Source organism: Ascidiella aspersa, chromosome 2 (genome assembly GCF_963924565.1).
Source record: "Ascidiella aspersa chromosome 2, kaAscAspe10.2, whole genome shotgun sequence".
NCBI classification, from domain to species: domain Eukaryota; kingdom Metazoa; phylum Chordata; class Ascidiacea; order Phlebobranchia; family Ascidiidae; genus Ascidiella; species Ascidiella aspersa.
Window position 1 is genome coordinate 21,886,742 of NC_139448.1, and position 23,065 is coordinate 21,909,806.

Sequence of the window (23,065 nt, forward strand, 5' to 3'; positions counted from 1 at the left end):
CGTCGAGTTAGACGGTGCTGATGTTTCTCGCTGTTAGTTGTCTGCGTTAATATCAGGGGCGGCATTATGAACACACCTCGCTAAGTTAAGCGAGCTCGCTAACGACGCACGAGCTCGTTAAGTCGACTTTGGTATTACGAACCCACTTCTCGTTAACCAAATCTCGCTAAACTCCTCGCTAACTAACGAGCGTCTCTGACCACTCGGTAACACCTAATTTGTGTTCTGAAAACCTGCTGTTAATAAAATAAAAAAAAAATCATCAATAAACGTTTATAATAATGCCGACACGTAATAGATGTCATAAAAAGATTCATAATTTATTCGTAAATTTCTCACCAAAATGGCGTGAAATATGGATTTAGGCAATCTCCTATCTACACAGCATGGAGTTTAGGGTGCTTACGATGCCAAGAGCATTCCTAGAGAAAACTTTGGGTGATCCTCCCCCCCCCCAAAAAAAACAATGATAAATCGTTATGCCAATTTCTTTATATTTTTGTTAATGCCTACAACTTGGGGTACTATTTTACACATATTCCGGCAGTTAGTCAATTTTATTTACCTTAAAATACATTTTAACTCTTTCACCACTCTGCATGTAAACTCATATTTTAGTGGACATTTTGTGATGTCATATTTAGGACAAAAGCTTAAGCACCCCTGTCCCCTGTCAAAAAAGTTACAAAAGCAGCAAATTCATGCCATGACTCATTTTATTGGTGCTTTTGAGTCAGTTTATTAAACAAATATATTCAGTACTAATCAACTAATGCAAAAACATGAACATTTTTATAACAGAGGTAATTTTCATCAATTGAGATTCATGCATGTATATTTTGCATCAAAATAGTATTTTTCTATGAATAACTGTTCCACTTGAGGTATTATAATACCATGGTATAGTGGTTCAGCATCAGTCATGATTCATTGATTATACAACAAACAAGATTTTCAAATTATGTTATTTTAGAAACGATAGTTTTGTATTAAATCCTCCAAAGAAACCCTTAGGGCCAAAAGTGCAATCAAAAATATAAACATACTTCACTATTGCCTATTACAAATATGCAGTTATATATTTGGTAAGCTTATAGAGTATTTTTGAGTCACAAAAACATGGTGTATAAGTGAATATAAAACTTTTAGTTGAAAAGAAATAAGTTATGCTAAAGCATTAGCAAGCCAAAACATTTCACACAGCAAAATATTGAGGCAAGACAAATTGTAAATTATGTTTTCAAATATAACTGGTTGAAATGCAGCCCAATTCATTTCTTTTTATACAAAGAAAATTGCTTCTACCAAAGTTCACAGCTGACATTGTATGATAGCTATCGTTGGAACTTGAAGAAAACAACATTTGTGCTCAAATTGCACACCAACTCCGCATTGTCTTGCTCTTTGAAAGTAAGATGATTCAAGACTAATTTGTGTTTTTCCACCTTGAATTGATCTATACAATGTTGTCGGTGGTTCTCATGCTGCTCTCCTGCTACAAAACTTATCAGTGGTTCAGAGATGCCCAAATTAGACTGCTTTAAGTTTTATTATTTTCTCGGTAAAGTAGTAATATATGGTTTTTCAAAAATTTTAAGTGAATATGACTGTCTTTAACAAAACAGAGCCTGTAAATTCAGTTCCATGCACAATTTCCTGGTAAAAGTCATAAGGGTGTAACACCAGCAGCATGTTGCAACTACAGTTTAAATGCCAGTCTTAGTGCTGTAGTTGTTGCACCCTGGAGATTTGTTGTCAAAATGTTTACAGAAGCTAGCTAACTAAAATATAGATACAAATGAATAAAAAGTTTTAAAATAATTATTTTACATTTTTAGACGTATATAATAAACGTTGGGCGCTGGTCTAGAATCCCACAACAATTATTAAATAAACGCACAATATTTTGGTTAGTGTGCGTTAGCGTTTGGGTGTGTCAAGTATTTTTATATTTATTGTTTAATAACAATACTTGACCCTTCCTATCCCAAACGCTAACTTGCACTCATACCCAAATATTGTGCGTTGTGGTAGGATAAAAGACCAGCGACAAACGTTGTTTCCCAAAACCTTTTTCTATAATCTACAGGACTATTTTGGAATTAAATTCATGCGCTTCAAATTTAACATTCAAAAGCAGCTAAATATTTCCAAAACTAAACAAAGCGCCAAACGTCGTTTCTGCGACAATTTTGCTGAGTCAGTTGTCCTTTTTCTTGTGATTTTGACGCATTCTCTCGCGCCTGCGTCTCGTTATAGCGAGGTGTTGGCGAGGACCGTTCGTAATACCAAATGCGTTTGCGAGTTTCTCGCTCGTACATCCCTCGCTAAAACGAGCTCGGTAACTTATGCCGCCCCAGATGTTGGTGTAAGACTGGGGTCGGCAACCTACTGTAATTCATCGGGCCCGTCGCCTCTTTGACAAACTATACACGAGTTCATTTCAAATACTTTTTGACTATTTTAACTACGTAAGTGCGAAAAATGTTCGCGCTTCGCGCGAATGATCTTACTACGTCCGGTTTTTGTTAACGTTTTGATGCTGTATTTTGAACTATAGATCAGCGCTTCTTTACCGTTGCGCCGTGGAAAGCTGCCAACTGCGTCGCGGACAAACCCAAAACGTATTCAAAAATATTTGACATATATTTTTTAACATATTTTATTTTCGGCAATGTAATAAAAACTTGCAAGAAATTTAAAAGAAATACCGTTTATAAAAAACGCTTTCGGTTGCGGAAAAGTTAAAGTATTTCAACTTTGACGCTTTCGGTTAGAAGCGAGTAAATGTGCCGTTAACGCTGGCAACGCGTTATGTGTGAACTGGACGACGTTACGCTAGACGTTAACGCGGCTAGTGTGAACCAGCCTTGCGGTTTCGCAGCTGGCGCCTTGGCAGGATTGTCGATAACGCACGTGTTCGCTTTTGCTGGACGTTAATTGGCTGTTTCGGATGATTTTTTTTCTTGTTTATGACGTCATTACCATCGCTATTTTATGACGTCAAAAAAACAACGGGGAATTCCCTAAGTTGAAAATTCGGAACCCCCATTTTTGAATTTCTGGATACGCCCCTGCTTACGATATACGTACGGTTCAATAATTACCTCCGTAACGTACGCCACCTGACTCCAGAATTGAACAGTGAGACTGCTGGTTTTGGCAAAAATGCAAATCGAAATTTTAAACAATTTACGAAACATGAGTATAGCAATATGTTGACAGTTTAAAGAATACACACAGCAGGCAGGCGAGGCGACGATACAATTCACCAGACTGTTTAAAGTCCAAACTGCTACACCCGAAAGAAACTATTGTGAGTCCCAAAAGGAACTGGTTCCAAATCGTGCAGAAGGGCGAAAAATAGTACAAACCATGTTATCGTCATTGCCTGTTGCTTTATTTGCTCTTACCAGCGGAAAAAACTTCATTCAATTTATTCTAGCAATAAAATGCGCTTTGCATGCGCTTTTTTTTAAATTAAAACAAATAAGGGTCCTGACTTCAATACGAAAAGGTCTTGTAAGATTGCAGAAGCTATGCTACAAAACGTAAATGAACTTAATTAAATGTTTGGAGCTAATATAAAATAATTTAAAACGTCATAATGACGTAATTTTAGGTATAATTTTTTCGTCGGGAATCCCGGGATTTTTCATTTTTCAGTCCCGTTTCCGGGGAGTGAAAAAATCCGGGAAAAAGAGGAACCCTACTTCTAAGTCCAATCCCGATGACTTATGAAGTCAAAACGAAATGCCAATTAACATGTAACACTCGGGTGCAATAAGCATTGCTTCGACGCAGAATGCGTATAACAAATAAATCTGCAACAACGCAGTATTTGCAAATAACACAGAGTCACAGACGTCATCACGTAAGTGCGAAAGCATTGACCGCAGCGGACATCATATAATCCTACAACCCCCAGTGCAAATTTAAAAAGAAAATGACCTTTCGAAAAATTGTGATCAGCTCCCTTTCGAAAAAATGTGCCCAACTAGCTTTACTGTGACCTGTGGAATTTAAATTTTGACAATTAAATTTTGCTACTGTACCTGTTAATTCTAAAAAAGTGGTAGGATTCTAGATCAGCGCCGCAGATTTTTGTAAAGAAAAAAAAAAGTAAGTCATGTATCAAAAATAACATTTAAAACTCACTACTGACTTTTGTAAGATTTTTTATCCCATACAGTAAAAAAGGGAATTCATCTAGAAGCAACCACACAAGTTTTGACCTAACTGGTGGGATCCAGGATAATTAGAACCACTTTTATTGCCTTGCTTTTTGGTATAAAGTTTACTTTCGTAAATTGTCTTAGTTTGGCGAATACTCCTGCGTTTTACCCCGAAATGGCGGTCAATTTAAGACGGCTGTTTTATTTGTATTGTTTTCCCCAATTGCCTGTTACTGTCAATAAAGTCATTATAGGGCCCACAGGTCGCCCCTTTAATCCAGTGTTTCTTAACCTTTTTTACTTGGTGTGGCACCTAGAGGCATTTGAAAACGAGGCTGAGCACCTTGCGATCGAAGCGAGCGCGAAAATTTTGAGGTGTACCTGTATTTCTCATAAATTGCTTGCAATTTTTTGTTATATAGGCTTTATAGTTGCATATCCTAGCCTTGAGACCAAAATAAGAGCAACAGCAACTTCGGAATGAAAGTCAGTTAGGAATATGGCGAAGATAGGACTAATACTAATAGCCCCCCCTATAGCTATCACTAACTCCCCTAATATTTTCAACCCTAACCCAATTGCTAACACCACCAACTACCCGCCCACAAGCCCAAACAGGGGCCAAAACAGCGGCGACCAAGAGTCGACAGCAAACGGCCAATGCCAGGCAGGTCCCCACAATCATCCCACACACTTTCCCTACAGTCTTGGACGTTATGTTGTCCATTTAAGTCTTTTTCCGATTAATTTTGGACTTATTTCGACATGTTTAGATCTTATCTAGACTATTTAATATCTTATTCTGTCGTGGTTATTACTGCGAATTTGGCGTTATTATGTCAAAATTTGCAAGTTAACTTAAATTTGTGATTTCTATTATGACTGTAAAACTTTCTTGTAACGTTTGCAACACACTTTTTAACACGTTCTTTGACGAGTCAGTAGGCATGTACTTTATAAGTTGGTGTGACTAAGAAATTTTATATTGTCTCAGCGTGCCGCCAAGTGTGTCTCTTAAAGTGCTTATCAAACAATATTTTTTGACAACTTTAACTATGTGAATTTTTTCGATAAACTTAGTTTTAACTTGCAAAAGAAAACTTGTAAAACACAAGTATGGTGCAGGGTTACTCAAGGTCAATTTTAGGCCAATATTCAGCAAGGTTATGCGCAGCGTATTTCTCAAGTAATAGTAACTCATTAATAAACGAAATCCAGCAATCATCTCACTGAATTTAGGAATGTTTTGTTCAGTACAAAATAGAGCCGAATATAAAATACGTTGGTAAAATCGAGCTTTGTAATGACTAACTATGTCAATTTAAATTAAATTTTTCAGAAAATTACTGTTTTTGTTAAATTTTTAGTAATATTTAGAAGCTAAGTGCGTTTATTCAATGATTAATAGCTATATTTGTTAATAGTTAAAACAATTAAAAACAATTAAACACAATGCTTGTTATAATTAGGGGGCCAGATGAGTCGATAGCCTTACAAAGGGGGCCAAGAAGCATAAAAGGTTGAGAACCACTGGCACAGACACACCTTTCCAATGATGCTACACTTTATGCCACTTATATGGTGCATAAGGGTTGAAATCAAAGATAACCGATATTAATATTTGTAACCAATGGTGATAAACTTTACATGCTCGTAGCATGTTCAATTTGATTTACTACAACTGGAAGAAATTTCTACAATAATGAAAAATAATGAATTGTCCGCATCTTGCTTTAAATAGCACTTGTTCACTTATAATGTATCAGTCTGTGTGAACGACACATCCGATTTAAGTTTGTGTCTCTAATTTATTTACATTAAAATCAGACAAAAATTGTGCAATTACCATTTCTTTTTAGATGCATAAAGGTTTTGAGGTCGGTGAATTTACATAGAAATGGGAAAAATAAAAAAATCACCCCGATCTTCTTCAAAGAAATGTTGCAAAAACAAAAAGTTGAAATCGAAAGGAAGTAACAACTTAATTATTGACGTTATTCAACACAATCACAATGTTCATGTTGGCAAAAAGAGACACACTCCTACATTTACAAAAATGATGAACAACTTTCCTAGTGATATGGTTTTGTGCAGTCTTTGTAATTTACCTGGTAATGCATTTCCGGGACTGGGGGATTTATTTGGTCCTTGTAAACCATCATATATGGATCTACTTCAAAGATACGAGTGTGCATCTAAAACCTTTGAAATATCCTCTCCTGAAATTACCAACTTTCAACAATCCTCTGAGGAATCTGAGGTACACAACAACTTTGGCAAGTTATATGTATAAATATTAGGGTTACCATATTTAACTAGACGGGGGTGCGGTTGTTGTATATTTTGTCAGGGGGTATATTTTCAGGGCTTAGTGTTTATTTTCAAATTTTATTTTAATTTTTTTTATTGATTTTTATTTTTCATTTTTAATTTTTTTTTTTTATTTTAGTCTTTTTTGTATTATATATTTTGTTTTTTATTTTCCTTAACTTGTTTCTGCAAGCAAAAACAGATATGGCAGGGTTGTTCCTAAGCAAAAATTTACACTCGCCAGTCGGGCGAGCAGCTATCCATCACCACTCGCCCAGACGAAATAACACTCACCAAATATGTTGGCACGCCGTCTGCAAATTTCCGTCCTATCGTTATTCTGTCTTGTGGTTTTTATACAAAAACATTAGTTTTTATAACAGTCTGGTCGTTTATTTCCATGCACAGATGAACAAATTAATGACCCATACAGCAGTTGATGCCTAAAAAAATATTTTTTAAGCGAACACTGACAATTTAGTAGCCACGGCCTGCCTGTTTTCCATTTTTCTAAAAATCCTTGCGCTCTCTTTTTTTCGTATTCTGGTTTTGCTGTGCTTTAAGGACGTTTTAGCGCAGGTTGTTTAACGCCACAAACGAAACGCCACATTTCGCCTAGCACTATAGTTACTGGTTTAATAATGTCAAAATATTTGTAAACAGCAAATAATGCCAAAATATTTGTAAATTTACAACTAAACCATTCATTCGAAAAACATGCACCAGAGGTTATGTGCTGCGCGACGCCGTATAGTGGGTTGTTTCAATTTTCCAAGGGGGTCCACAATGGTTTCCACTTCTACCTTAACATAATTGCAATCTAAAATATTCACAAACAGTTGTTTATTAAGCTTTGTCCTGGTTGACCGCTCTGAACTGTAAGAGATCGTAAAAACATACTTACGTAGACTAATTGCTAATTCTCAGCTGTAGTTACACAAGTAGGCGATATTTTCAGTCCCTCAAAACATCAAAAAAAAACACTGCTCACAAATATTATTATAAGACATTTGCATTCAAACTTATTGTTAGCAAAACCTGCAGCAATTGCTCTTAATTTGCTAATGAAAACAATTAAATAAATACAAAAAATGTAGAATTATTATCCTGGGTACATCTCAAGTCCAATAAACTACGACTGGGTTAAACATTTAAAAAATTAACCATGTTTAAGTTAAGCGATAAACCTTATAACTATTTGCCACTGCAGCAATGACGTCTTCGGGACAAAGAACCTTTATTACGATCATACAGCGGGACAAAGAGTCTTTATTATGAGCTTCGAACGTTACTTCGATTAACTTTATTTGTGTAGTGTTGAATATATTTGCGCCTTAGCGTTTAAGGAAATAATTGGCGCTAAGTAATATTTCGCTTATCAGTGGTGCTTAACACAAGTTGTCCTACACCAACTAATTAAATTTCTCGCCGGAGCCACTCGCATTGGCGAGCGAGCGAGTGCTTAAGGCCAACCCTGTATGGGCCGAAATTTTCCCCACTTAACTTATGCCTTTGATGCGAAAGGGTTTCAAATATGGCGTAGATTTTGGGAATGATCGAAACATATATTTGATAAATAGAATTTACGTAGATAATGCGTATGGCCATTTTATTACATTCCCAAGTGGGCACTAGTGTAAAAAAGGTTGGGAAACACTGGGTTAAAGCAACATGCGAAACAGGTTCTAGCAAAGAGGTCTACACCGCCACAAGATTTCGCATTTAAATTTGCGGCAGTAAAATGTGTTGTTTTGTAAGAGCAGTAAGTTATTTCACTATGAGAAGCCTTTCTAAAAGGCAAGTCGCACGCATCCAGTGGCACTAAATCATTGTTGGACGAGCAGGACAATAATGTGCATGAACAAAGCAAGCGAATATGGAAGAACGATGTATTGGTTTCTCCACCGCTAGATAGGAGTTAATAGATACAGAGAAATTTTGAAAGTTCTGCGATGCATACTCTTTCTATAAAGCTTCGGGTAAAAATCGGTCTGAAACATTCCAAACCAAAAAAGACTAGACAGGGTGCGGTTGTTGCATATTTTGTCGGGGGTATAAATTCACGGCTTAGTGCAGTATGGCAGAAAGCTGGCGACTTGGCGACCATGTCGGCCAAAGAATCAGGCAGAAAGCCGAAGAAATTGGTCCCCAAAACAAATTGTAACAAAATTTTAATTTTTTTTTTTTTTTCGGAAAAGATCGATTTTTCAAACAAACAAGCACAAAGCACGTTGTTTAGCAGGGAAAAGCCAGTGTTTGGCATATAGATTGTTTATTAGTTTAAAAAGTACTAAATTCTGATAGAACTGTTGTGTATTTGCAGTTTTACTTGATTTGGCAAATACTTCTTTATTGAGTTGATTTGGCAAATACTTCTATATTGAAAAAAGAAATCATGATAGTCGCCATTTCTGTTAAATAGACAGGTATGACATTCGCATGGGCACAAAGAGGATGTACAAAGCCCTGCTGTTCCATTTAAGGCTTAGCCTTAAACTATATTTTTGGCTGTTTTAATTATGTAAACGCAAAAACATTTTGCGCGAACTCCGGCCGCGTTTAGCTATGGTTGGGTTTCTGAAGCATATCTATTCAGCCAAGAGATATTATGCATACTATGGCATGTTGCACTTCACTGTGCGATTCTAATTTCAGCAAACAAGTTCTATTAACTTGGATTATAACACACCGTTATTTTTTTATTAAAAATTTCTTCCAGTTAAAAAAACTTTTTCTCCCCATTTTAAGAATTTTTTTACTCTTTTTAATCTGATTTTAAGCTGCATGTGTGCACATGACTTCGCCCCAAAACAGCTTATCTATGTAACAGAGTAAGAAAAACAGACATGTGCACCCCAAGTTCCCCAGGCTGAACTTCAGCATACCCCATATGTATTTCTTTATGTCACAAAAATTTTGCTAATTCATTTACTTCTTAATAATCTTGTTTATCGCCTAAACATGGCAAGGTTGATACATTCCTTTGACAAACACTTCATTTAAGTTTTGGGGCACGACCAAAAAACTGAAGAATTTACGCCAAAAATTCTTGTCACCAGAAGGTTGGCAAGATTCTGCCAGCGTGGCTTAGTGTTTATAATTTATGCATTAATATGTTTCTTGCATTGATGCTCTTGAAATCATTCAGATAAGAATGTACCACATCGCTGTTGTTCCATATTTTTCTTGCAGGTTCTTGTTTTATTTTCTACAGTACAGAAATTATTCAAAAAATATTTACATGGTAACACACAGCAATATTTTTAAATCTGAGTAATCTGAGATCCAATAAGCAACAACAATTTTATTATAAGTTTAATAATAAACCAGTTACATACAAAAAACAAACTTGCACTGTTATTCATAAATAATATTATTTGTCATAAATTTTGCTTAAGTTGATGCAATGGTGATATTCATCTAAAAATAACTATATACTGATGTATAGGGCGTCAAAATTTTGTCAAAATTTACACAAAAGGTTAAACATTTTCAAAATTAATGCTAGTAAAAATCGAATAAAAATGCACATAAATCATCTACAAAATTAAAAAAAAAAAAAAAAAAATTTAGTTTTGATATTCAATAACATTTTTAGTGCTTATATTCTTGATTAGAGCCAACCTTAGAACCACCCAGGCCTTTCTTAGAACCACCCAGGCCTTTCTCATTTGGACAAATGTATTGGACAGTATTTGCTGTCTTTTTTCGCTTGTGATTTGTTTTATCCTATTTAAAAAATATCAACTAACCATTTTCATGAGTTTTGCATAAACCCGACAAAATACCTGATTTGTGTTCGACCGTTAGTCACGAAAATCATCAAATACGTTTGATAGACACTACCAAGACACTACTGCAGTACTTCAAACAACAATAGGTTATTTAAATCAATGTATTTATAACAGGTCAAAATTTGTCAAAATAATTTATTTTTAGGTCATGATTTGTCAAAATTTCCTATTTTCTAGGTCAAAAAATAATCGCCCTACTGATGTAGCTTTCAAGTGAAGTTACTTACAGGCTTCACTTGGAGATTTTTTGCCGCTGGCGTAGAACTGTACCTAGGTTCAAACAATTATTATATATTTGGGTTAGGGTGCGGGTACTGTTTGGGTGAGGGTGGGTCAAGTATTATTATTTAATAATATTGCTTAACCTGCCCAAACACAAACGCTAACCCGCACCCTAACCCATAATGTTTGGTGTGGTAGGATTGTAGAGCAGCATCAATTTTTTTGTAAACTGTAAGTTCCAAAAACCTAGGTGAGTCACTGCAATCAATCAACAGTCCACCTTAAGCTTTATCTATCATCAGTATGAACTAAACCATAAAAAGTCACCAAGAATCTGCGGCCAGGCACCTTTTAAAATGACACAAAAAAAACAGAAAAAGGACAGTCTAGTCACCTTGCGCCATAACTCATCTTTACATAAACTTGTGGTCGGTAACTATAATATTTAGAGTTTTAACAGACATTTTTCAAACAAAATGAACGCTTGATCTTTATTATGATAAAGTTTGGTTGGCATTACAGTGGGAAAATTTTATACTGGCTTAGTCCTGTCCTTAAAATGTAGATTGTTGCGCCAATTATACAGTTTTAAGTTTATTTCTCTTCTAAGTGATTAGAGCAGTGTTTCTCAACCTTTTTCATCCCAGGGCGCACTCGTAAACCTTTCAAAACGCGGCGGCGCACCTGACGAGCGAGTCGACTGCTAACTTTGTTTGGATATTTTGTTTTATGCTGGCAGTTGTTATTACATCAGGCTCCTAATTTTATTATCTATAAAGAAGCCTGCGGAGTCTGTTAAAAATAACCCGACTTCAACGCTCGAGTTCGACTCCGGCCAAATGTGCTATTTCGTCAAATTCTGAGTCCGGCTGCCACTCTACAGCCTTTATTTCACCCATGTACGCAACTAAATTAAAGTGGATTTTCAACTATGCCCTCATATAAATATCCACCATATATGCTATTCCGCCTTTTCAATTTGCAGTTGGCCGCATTATCAGTTTTAAAATTGTTATTGCGCACGTCGGACTCGGGACTCAGGCAGTCACACTTTTGAAAAACAAAGCGACTACGGTACGTCGAGTCTCAAATATGACTCCCGACTCCACAGCCCTGCTTTAAAATACGATGTGCTTAATAAGACAGGCCTAATTAGTGACTAGAGTTTATTTACAAACATAGTCCTTTATTAAAAAAGATAAATCTGAATGGTCATCTTCGATTAAAGTATCATTTCCAAATAGCCTAATTTAACTTTCCCTCTCTAGCTTTTTTAAGAAAAGCTTTAATTTTATCTGTGGATGAGTGTTTTTATTTTGATTCTGCATTTACAATTTTAAACTATTCAAATTTTGGAATATGTCATTTAAATTTTTAACTTTGAATCCCAAATTTGACCAACGCCATAATAAAACCCAATACATTTTCGGCATAAAATCCAAGTGGCCTAAATAACTTCCTCATCCACAGGAAATTGATATAAAACGATTAGGCGCCGCCACCACCTTATAAGGACCATGTTTTTTAAACGGCGGCGTTTGTAGACGCTGTTTTGACACTGAACTGTTGGTCCGATAGGGGTTTGGGTATGTTATCTATTGGTCCTTTTTCGATCTTATTCCGAACTGTGTTTTATTCCGATGTTGATGTTTTTCGGTCTTATTGCTGGAATCCACTTTTAGTCGCAAATTCTAAAATAATACAGAATTTTTGTAACATTTTATCCCTTTTTCTCGCGGCGCACCTGGCAACCTTCCGCGGCGCACCGGTTGAGAAACGCTGGATTAGAGTATGATTGGCAACTGTCAAATCCAACCATTTTAGTAAATGATTGTAAATAGTCGGAAAACACTGTTACTAGCACCTTCCTCCATAAGCCATAATGCAAAATTTGCGCATTTTGGCCCTTTCCAAGATGGCGTAAGCGCTTTCTAATTGGCTTCAATTTTCAACCACTAGTTGCCTTCGCCAGAGCTTTCCGCCAAATTTCGTCGACATGTTTCTTTAAGGTCTTCTTTCAGACAGTTAAGTCGTTTGTCCACTGGTGGGTCAAAAGGCATTAGACACAAACTATATTGTAGTGAGTGCGATTTGACCCACCGGTGGTCACATAATTTTGCAACTTATAGAGTAAAGCGTAACTATTTGCTTGTGTGATAGATTGTAGGTAATATATTGTGAGTAATTTCTGTTTTAAGTATTGCAAAATGAATCCTGCATCGCTTTATGCGGTTGCATATTTTGTCAGGGGGTATTTTTCGGGGCCTTATTTTTGGGTTATTATAAATAGGGTTATTTACCAGCCTATTTTTTTCAATATTATATATTACACATTGGTTTATTTGTTTTACTGTTTTCAATATTTTCAAACCCCCTCCAAAAAAATGCTTCCCCAACCCTTGGGCCCAAACTACAAAAACATACAACCTTCGTCCTTCTTGATCATTTTTATCTAAATTCTAATACGTACAACTAACAGTTTTCTAATAAATCAACTTTTTGTAATAATTTGCCATAAAACCACCCGATTGTTGGGTTGTTCACCCCTAAAAAACAAACAAGGGATTCGTAATAATATTTTTATGGTTTGCTAGCGATTTGGTTTACATGAATAGCATATTTTCCTCATTTCAAAAGGAAGATATATTACTAGATATAGGTAGGCGTAGAGAGCTTCAAATAACTTAACGTCACACTATTTTATAGCAAAAAAATAGGACCGAATATGTTAAGTTTTAAAGTTTAACTTTATGGGTACCAGATTATAAACCTGCAAAACTACTTAAGGCGCAATTACCATCGCATCGCTGTGAGCGTGAAAAAACACAGTAATTTTTTTCGCCAACCCACCGGTGGGTCACATTGCAGTAGCTAAATTTTACGCATGACCCACCGGTGGGTCGTATCGCCATGAACGTGTTAATAAAATATTTTTTGCACCAATTTCGCCAATTGCCACCATTTTGCCATACTGACAATGCGCTTTACACTAACGCAACTTTTTTCAAAACGACACAACAAAATCAATTCTCAATTATCTTGTTTTTTAAATGTTTTTTGCGCCAATTTCTTTGGTCTTCTGGCTGATTCTTCGTCTGACGTAGTCACCAGCATTCTGCCATACTGTTTTCGACGATGTTTTAAAAACCCTATGTGTTGTAAACCCCACAAGCTACTCCACATACTCTGGAAATTTATTTTCTCAATTCATTACAACAATTATTATCTTTCATTCCTATGGCAAATCAGATTAACCCTAAAAATATTTTTATTACATTGATTTATTAGTGCAAGCACTATGTTGGCCGAAAGAATGATCCAGAAAACCGAAAAAAGTGGTGCGAATAAAAAAATAATTTTTGAAAGATTTATTTCAGTAATTCCACACACAAAAAACTTGTTGTTTCTGCACATATTTAATCACATATATTTTTGAAATCCAGAATATGTAGTAACATTACGCACTACAATTGACAGGAATTAATTGCCATGCTGAAAAAGCTACGGAAGCGCAAAGCACATTATTTAGTGAGGAAAAGCCAGTGTTACTCAGTTTCGATCATAGTTACTGTGATTTGGCAAGTACTCCCATATTGAGTTAAAAACACAATAGTCACTATTCTTAAGTAAGCATTTGTGACTGTAAGATGGCGAGCTGCGCTATTTGTGATTTCTTAACCAAGATTAGGTTTATTGTTTTTACATGTATAGGTATTCACAAATCCGCTTTTGTAAAAATCTAAATGTTCAAGTTGCAAGAAAACTAGAAATGTGAAGAAGGCGGCGAGAACAACCGCTAGTGGCTGGTTGAGGGCGTTTCCCTTGTACTCGCAGGAGCAATGCACTTTTGTGCTTGAGGACCGAATCGCCTGTGGTAGCAGCGCAGTCGTTGAGCGTTGTGGTTTCTTGCAGCTTATTGCAATTGATTGACTTGAGCCAAAATAGGTGACATGTTTATCAGGTAAACCATGTTGTCGGCTTTCTGCGCCCAAGCTGGCAATTGCAGATCAAATTTGGCCAAAACCACTCGCAAATTGCCTGGTAATCGTAGTTCGCCAAGCAATTTTTTTGAATCCACTCCGCCCGCAATTTCTCGCAACATTTCTGAATGCTTGCGATCAGCCAGATATTCATGTCAAGAGTTTATTTAAGCGTTGATGCTTGGTCATCAAACCCTAGTGATGAGCATGTATTTTCAACTTTTTTAATAATGTTGCGCACAATGGCGATGACTTCGGGTGACACTGCTGCAACCACATGATGGTACTTTGTTTTTAACAGTGTCACGCCTTTCACACTGAATTGTGCTTCCATTTGTAAAAAACCATAGTTTGGCGTCTTGTGGTCAGAATGGCGGAATTTTAACAGCCATCATATATGAAAATAAGTGCAGGGCGTTGGTGTGTTCAACATAAGCTAGCTTACAAACTAGCAATGTGTTAGCAAACATTCAACTTACTTTGTTAGTTGTTGGGGAGAAGTACACATGTCCGCTTGTATTTACGAATGACTCTCGGCACCAGCACTAAAATATGTGTGTCGCATGTAGCATGTCGTGTAAGGTACACAATAAAAGGATACGCTACAAACTTAGCATTGTCAATTATCGAACACACACTTGCTAATCAGCCAACCTAAACAAATAACGAAAGGGAAAATATGTCCTGCAGTTACGGTCGACCAAACAAGACATGAAAAATGGCGTTATGTGTTTGGTTTTGACTTGTGACCCAATTACATAAAAAACTTTACCGCTTCTGGCAGTTTTTTAAACCCTGATAAAAACGGGAAAAAAACAATAATATCACTTACTAAAAGGGGGGTGAGTTTCGAATCCCCAACAAATTATTAGGAATAAGTGCAAAATAATGTTTGTCAAAGTCAACACTTACAAGATGTATTTTGCATTTAGTGAATAACTGTTTCAGAAAAGCTTGTTTTTATATTTAGATACACTTTCACCATTCTTCCTGCTACATATTGCCACCAAAAAAACAAAAAAGATTTTCTGGTGAGTCATATATAGAGACACCTCATTAATCCTTACTACTTTGTTTTGGCACCAAATGGTAGATGACTGGAATATAAGAATTTTTGTAAAGTAAGAAAAATCAGCTCTTTTTTGGAAATGGAGTATGGTGTTTACTTACACAGGTTTTAAATTAATATATGCTGTTATAGATTTTAGAGAGTAAAACTGAAACTTATTAAAATGTATGATGTCATATAATAGTGATTGTTATGACGTCATAAAAGTAATCAGACACAGCCAATTTTTCAGCAAAAGGGAACCTTTGAGATGCAAAGCGAACACTTGCGTTGAAACCGCTTAGTGTGCAATCGTTAACTTCACACGAAAAACTAAACCTAAACCGTGAAATATGTGTGATTGATTTTAGAAACAAAGAACGTTTTTCCTGGTGTTAAATTATGGTTTTAGGATATGCTTATAGAGAATAATTTTGCAGTAACTATCATTACGTAAAATGGTGACTTTGAACAGTTACAGTTAAACCACTTTTTAAGAAAATCTGCCTCAATGGCAAAAATTTCGTTGTTAAACCAACATCGCATGTTTTCGCAGACAGTGGACAGCAAAAACATTAGCTGCGCTTAACTTGTTTTTAGCGAATAAAAATGACGTAGGCTTGACTTAGCGATGTCAAATGTTGACTACACCCTTGCTAATCAGCAAACCTGAACGAATAACGAAAGGCGCAGAGAAAAAAAATCCTGCGTTTACGGTTCATCAAACAAGAGACGAAAAACGTTGTTTTGCGTTTGATTTTGGTTTCGCATTAGCTTAAGACACGTGACCCGATTACATTAAAAACATTGCCGCTTTGGTTTGTTTCTTAAACCCTGACAAAAACGAACATAAAATGATAATATCACTTACAAAAAGTAAGTGACCAACATAAGAACAAAAAAGTGCGCAAATTATTTGTTTAGACCAGGGGCTCCCAACCTGTGGTACGCGTACCACTAGTGGTACGCGGAGGTTTTTCTGGTGGTACCCAGGTAGCTTCCGTTTTTTTGACAAAACCCTGGATTTACAACTTTATATTTTGTTGATCTGGTTTTGTTTGCATAAAAAAATTTGCCCGAAGAAAAAAAAAAAAAAAAAAAAAACTAAAAATGTATATTGCTTGATATATTAGCGTTTATTAAGTTGTGTGGCGCGTTGACCCAAAACTTAAGATTAAAATACGTGAAAATTTCGTACGAAAAACTTACCTATATGTTTTTTCTTCTTTTTTAAAACTTTAAGTTACCGATGTGTTACAAAGTTTAACAAACTTAGCCTAATATTTATATATATTTTAAATATTAGGCTAAGTTTGTTAAACTTTCTTCGGAGAGAGTGCCACTGAGCAGAGGACGCTATTTGTCTGTGAAGTTGCCAAAATATCGCGGGGAACATACGAGCAACACAAAAGAGATTCGCGCGAAGCGCGAAAAGAATTTCCGTTTTAGGATTTCGAACAGGCTAAAAATCGAATTTGGCGGGGTCTTGACAAGATCTGCCAACTTGCCCTGGTTTTCGATTAGCCTATGTATTTTATTGAAAATAAGCCGCGGGCCGGATTAAACTGCTTGGCGGGCCGTATGTTGCCCAGGTCTGCTCTTGATAGATATCATCTACTGTTTTACAGCTTAAGCTACAAATAGCGTTGGATAATGCTAGTTGTAAGCTAAAAATAGATAAAACTAGACGGAGGTGCGGTTGTTGTATATTTTGTCAGGGGGTATATTTTCAGGGCTTAGTGTTTATTTTCAATTTTTACTTTATTTTAATTTTTTTTTTTTTTAATTTGTTTTTTTAATATTTTGTATTGTGTACTTTATATTATATATTTTGTTTTTCAATTTCCTTAACTTGTTTCTGCAAGCAAAAACAGATATGGGCCGAAAACTTTCCCACTTAAAATATGCCTTTGATGCGAAAGGGGTTCAAATATGGCGTAGAGTTTGGGGAATGATCGAAACATATATTTGATAAATAGAATTTACGTAGATAATGCGTATGGCCACTTTATTATTCTCAAAAAAACCTGTTGGTCTCCTGCACAAATAAGCAGCAGTGGGCATACTGTAATAATCTCCCACAAGTCGCTCGAACTAAAGAGTAACTAGACGGGGGTGCGGTTGTTGTATATTTTGTCAGGGGGTATATTTTCAGGGCTTAGTGTTTATTTTAAATTTTTATATTATTTTAATTTTTTTGGTTTTTTTCAATTGATAACATTTTTTTTTAAGTTTTTTTTTCAATTTTTATTTTTAATATTCTTTTTTTTTTATATTTCTTTTTATTTCTATTTTTTTTTTCATATTTTGTGTTGTGTATTTTATATTATATATTTTATATTTTGTTTTTCATTTTCCTTAACTTGTTATTTACATTTTGACCAGCTTACGTGTTAGAAAAGCAAATATTATCATTCTCTTAAAGACTAATGGTTTAACGCCTATGGTTTGCTATACTTTTGCAAACTTTTACTCGGTAATTTTTTACCATGGCTTGGTCCGAGCAATCACTGTTGAAACAGAGTTTAAATCTGTAGTTTTGAGCAATATGCAAACACGTTTATGTGCCTAATAAGTCACGTTTTATGTTGAAAGTTTTGCCAATTTAAATCCAATAAACGCAAGATTTATTGCCATGTTATGAAGTAGCTTTGTAACGTCGTCGTTAAGAATGCGTTAAACTTAAGCTTTTTGTTGTTGCGGCCCTTGTATAATTATATTTGTTTAGGCCTGGTGTTGATATGTTTGAATGGTGCAACAATTACAACAGGTGCTAACAGAGATGTGTCCACTGTCTCAAGGATTCGCATTTAAATTTGCGGTGGTAAAATATTTTGTGTTGTAAGAGCAATAGGTTTTTTTACTAGAGAGGCCTCTTTATAAAAGGCAAGTCGCATGCGCCTAGTTTTACTAGGCAAGCCACTTCGAACAAAAACATTGCACGCGCAGGACAATGAGGCACAGCAGGGATGCCAGCAGCCGCCTCGTCGCGAGCTGAATAAAGCAAGTGAATGAAAGCATTTTGTATTGAAGTTTTTCTGCCGCTAGATAGTAGTAGATAGCTGGTATGAACTAAAACGATGACATAACACTTTTGTTTTTGTCCCCCAATTGGAGGTGCCTAGGGGTGCAGCCTCATAAACCTCTACATAGCACCTTCATACTACTCTACGCCATGTCTGTTCTACGATGTTCACTTTTTCTATAATGCTCTGGACAAAAATCGGTCTGAAACATGCCATAGCTTGCCAATTTAAACCATATAAACGCAGTGTTCTTAAGATGTATTACGCCATACTGTGACATAATTTTTTCGGTAAGAGCAATAAGTTATTTTACTAAGAGAAGCCTCTTTCTAAAAAGCAAGTTGCACAGATGGCTTATTTCCCCAGGGAAAGGCGACATACAGCATGATGTCTGGCACTTAATCTTTTCGAGAGCTGAAGAAAGTAAGCCAATATGAACAAATTCGGTATTAAAGTTTTTCTACCACTAGATAGGAGTCGATAGCTACAGAGAGCTCAATCGGTAGCGACACAATATTTTAGGTTTTTTCTGTCAATCAAAGGACCCTAGGCGTACAGACCCATAAACCTTTTATGCGCCCATACATACCTCTATACGTCATGTCTGAAAATTTGAAAGTTCTATGATGTACACTTTTTCTATAAAGCTCTGGACAAAAATCACTCTTAAACGTGCCAAAGAAAACCATAAGTGCCACAGGCCACATGTTTTTGCTCTGCGCCCCTGATTTGGCCGGCGAGCTGCAAGTTGTACATCCCTGATCTAAATCTTGTTATCAAATTCAGTAGATTGCCTATTTTTAGCCTGGAAAATCTGGTTATTTTATCTTTAAACTTATATTTATAAATTCTCCAATGTTTTTAAGAAATATCAGCTCAATACTTTCTTGGTGGAATGATGAGATATTAAAATTGTTCACAGGTTATAAACTTAAGGTATATCTTACCTTTTATATTATCTTTTACAAACAAAAAAAAATCATGCCACGATAGTGCAAAGTCTGCAAACACTGATATGTAGTTGGTTAAATTTAGTTTTAGCAGTAACTGTTTATAATATTGCTTTTTTTTAGTTTCCACTGATGCCACTAATGTCAAGGAATTCAAAATTTCCATACAGCATATTGCTCCAGCAATGCAAATGGAGCAAACAATGGATAACATTCTGTTGCAGTCTGACAAGAAACAATATTCAACATCTAGTAACCGCAAGTTTAGAATCCAAGGTTTTACTGGACTGTTAAAGTTTACCTCAAAAAATGAATCTTCTCAATCAAAGCAAGTCCCTAATATCAACGCAGTTATTGTAGTAGAACCAACAATAATCTTGGATCATGAAACAAGTGATTTCCCCAAAAGAGAACATATCCAACAGGGGTCGTGCATAAAACACGATTTGGGTAGAAAACCCCTTACAATATCAAGATCGAGTAGTTCAGTTCAGTTATGCCACAAGTTTGAGATGACACCAATATGGGTTCATTCTGCTTGTGCTGTTGGATCACCAGATGTTTTTGCGGTAAAAGACCGATTATTTGGTATATGGAGTACTGTCCAAAAGGCACAAACTAAAATGTGTTCTTTTTGTCATCAAAAAGGAGCCACTATATCACGTTTAGGTAATCAACATAGCCTATATCATTATCCTTGTTCCCTAGCGTCTGGGCTTTCATTTGACTTTAAAACTTTTATGATTAATCGGTGATTTTTAGAAAAAATAAGTTTTCCACCACAAGACGATGACTTAGACAAGCAAAAGTAGGCAAGCGAATATTATTTATGACTTGTCAACTGAGCCAGTTTATAGCAAGATTTATGGACTCCGGTTTGCTTTATCAGTGATAAATATATGAATAGCTTCCTTGATTTAAATTATGTTTTACCGTATTGTGTACTACCAGTGGTGAATGTAAGCCAGAACGATCCCGAGTGTTGTCCCAGTGTTGTAAACAAGTCATTTCAAAATGACTCCAGTCCAAGTCTTTTCGAATAAATAACAAGTCAAGTCCCAGTCCAAGTCATCAGTTGTGCAAGTCAAGTCATAATTAGAGCAAGTCAACTTCAAGTCATGTCCTTGTCATATTAGAATTTTTAAACTCGCATGATTATTAACAATAACTGAACTAAAAAATAAGGAAAACGGAACATATAGCTAGCAATTTGTTTTTCTTGCAAAAATTGGACGAATAGCTCAATTTTATAAAAAACATACTTAAAGAAATGCTTTATTTCAACCCAAGTCATTTGTTAAAAAAACTTAAGTCAAGTCAAGTCATTTGTCCGAAAGACTTAAGTCAAGTCATTTTGCCCAAATGACTTAAGTCAAGTCAAGTCTTTTAAAAACAGTGACTTAAGTCATTACAACACTGTGTTGTCCCGGTAAAATAATTGCCGCCAAGAACGGCGTTTAAATACGGGTTAAAATGTTCAAATTATCTAACCAATTTTTTTCTATAACCATACCCTTCCCCGGTCAACTCTTTGAATGTATTTTTATTTGTATGTTTGTGCATGACATCGAACGATAACCTCAGATTTACAAAAGATTACTTGTTTTAGTCATCCCGTTATGACGTAACTTTTTTCATTCTGGTAAGAAAATTATCGTATTTTCACCCCTGTGTGCTACAAATGCCTTGAATGGACTAGGTCGTTCGTGATAAAATCGCCAGACCATAACAACTTTACACAACGTCTCACAAATAACTTCTGTGTAACTGTTTTTTGTAATACATTAATTGTTGAAAAACATTGAACGTTGACAAAACGAAAAAACTTTTAACCTGTCGTACTAAATGTAAAACATTACTCGAAAGAAACTTTTACTTGTTATACTATATTAGACTCCTATATTTGACCTGTAGGATGGTAAGCTGAATATTCTACAATTAGCTATGATGACTTAAAATACATCGCGTAAATTGTAAGAGGAGATCGCCGGGTACTATTTGTCCAACGGAAAATGACAAAAAAATCCAAATAAATTTTAGCAGTAAAAGGAGCAAGAACCTCCGCCAATCTAACAATTGTGTTCATAACTTTGTGTTAGTGAACTACTCGTTTTTATGACACTACAATTACTATACTGTTTTTAATGGATGGCCTAAGTTCCAGTGAATGGCACAAGTTCAACAATTTCACTGTCCGATTTAACCTAAATCAGACAAAATCTAAATCGGAGTTAAATCCCAGCAAACAATTTACCGTTGCGAAAACGTTTTTTATGGGACTATTTAAACTACCAATAACGTTTTGCCGGACCGTTTTTTGTCGTAAAGTGTGGACTCACAGCAACGTTTTTAAAACGACATATATTACGTCAATTTTGACTTTCCTATAAGGTTGCACGGAAATGTCGTATGGACGTAATTGTGTAGACTTTAATTACAGTTTGTAAAACGATGAATATTACGTCAATTGTAACTTTCCAAAAACGTAAAACACAATCATTTATTACTGACTTTCCTATAACGTTGTACGAAAATGTTATACGGACGTAAATGTGTAGACTACCAGAACGTACTCACAACGTTGTACTTTCTTTAAAATTTTATTAAAAATCAAAGTTTAGAAAAGAAACAGTAGAACCCGAGGTATTATTCGTGTTTGGATGGCATATTAGGTGACATCCGACGCAAACTAAAAAATATATTAGTCTCGCCCTACGAATCTTCATCAATAGCATATTCAATCGGATTCATCCAACGTAGGGGGTACTGCTATGCAGCATGAGGACAAGTCGCTGCTGGATACTGGCATCTCGATGTTCCTAAAAAGAACATTGTGTTATAATGGAAATAAAAAAACGAATTTCAGAAATATATATCTGTTAGATTTTACATTTCTATATGATTACGATATATTTGCTTAAGTCAGGGATGCATAACCTTTAACTGAGACGACCATATTGATAGTTTTTATTTTTCTCACGGCCGCCAGTAGAATATTTTTTTTTACGTTATGGCGTCATAAACCAAATTATACGTGTAGTTCTCTAACGAACTCGTGCGAAACCATACAACTGAAAAAGTCTAATCGCGTAAAGCGCAAAAAATGTGTTAATTGGGTTTAAATTGGCAAAACTTTCAATTCAAATGAAATGGACTTGGCACATAAAAATAATCCCATATTGTTAAAAAATACCAGCATTTCTGTCTTAATTTAACAGAAGATTGAATTATATTTGTTTAGTAGCGCGGCGCACAATATTAGCCTACATGCTGTAACAAATAGTGCAAATGGACTAAAACACAATAAAGACAAACGGAAATTCGCGCAAGGCAAGAAAATAGTTATACCACCTTCAAAATTCCTATTTTGGTATTAAGTGAACAGGAGTTCGTATCAACGTACGCCGCCAGCACTTTTATTTTCCTAAACATGTAATAGTCAACAGGCCGCAGGTTGTGCACCCCTGGCTTAAGTAATAAATTGTTTAAATAATTAACGCAATAGTAAAAGCTTGCTAATATTTGATTACATTGGAATTGCGTACAACATTTGGCTCAAA

At 35.6% G+C, this 23,065-nt stretch overlaps 1 protein-coding gene across 2 annotated transcripts; it reads left to right on the forward strand.

The window, feature by feature from the left end:
• Nucleotides 1-3,902: 3,902 nt before the first annotated feature.
• Nucleotides 3,903-20,717, forward strand: LOC146164314 (uncharacterized). 2 transcript variants are annotated; one of them, XM_083381969.1, is made up of 5 exons: nucleotides 3,903-4,122; nucleotides 6,035-6,435; nucleotides 15,452-15,512; nucleotides 19,422-19,491; nucleotides 19,629-20,717. In XM_083381969.1, exons 2-4 carry the CDS (start codon nucleotides 6,073-6,075, stop codon nucleotides 19,463-19,465), a joined length of 468 nt encoding a protein of 155 aa, XP_083238095.1. In that variant the 5' UTR covers nucleotides 3,903-4,122; nucleotides 6,035-6,072; the 3' UTR covers nucleotides 19,466-19,491; nucleotides 19,629-20,717. The 2 variants fall into 2 exon arrangements, 1 of the variants encoding a protein (XP_083238095.1); XR_014494538.1 differs by lacking the exon at nucleotides 19,422-19,491 and having other exon boundaries at nucleotides 3,906-4,122.
• Nucleotides 20,718-23,065: the final 2,348 nt, after the last annotated feature.

Excerpts from the sequence above, each read along its gene's own strand:
- LOC146164314 (XM_083381969.1), top strand. The coding sequence starts at position 6,073 with ATGGGAAAAATAAAAAAATCACCCCGATCTTCTTCAAAGAAATGTTGC. Across the intron at positions 6,436-15,451 it reads AATCCTCTGAGGAATCTGAG|ATACACTTTCACCATTCTTC; the intron begins GTACACAACAAC and ends TTTTATATTTAG. Across the intron at positions 15,513-19,421 it reads AAAACAAAAAAGATTTTCTG|AAATATCAGCTCAATACTTT; the intron begins GTGAGTCATATA and ends AATGTTTTTAAG.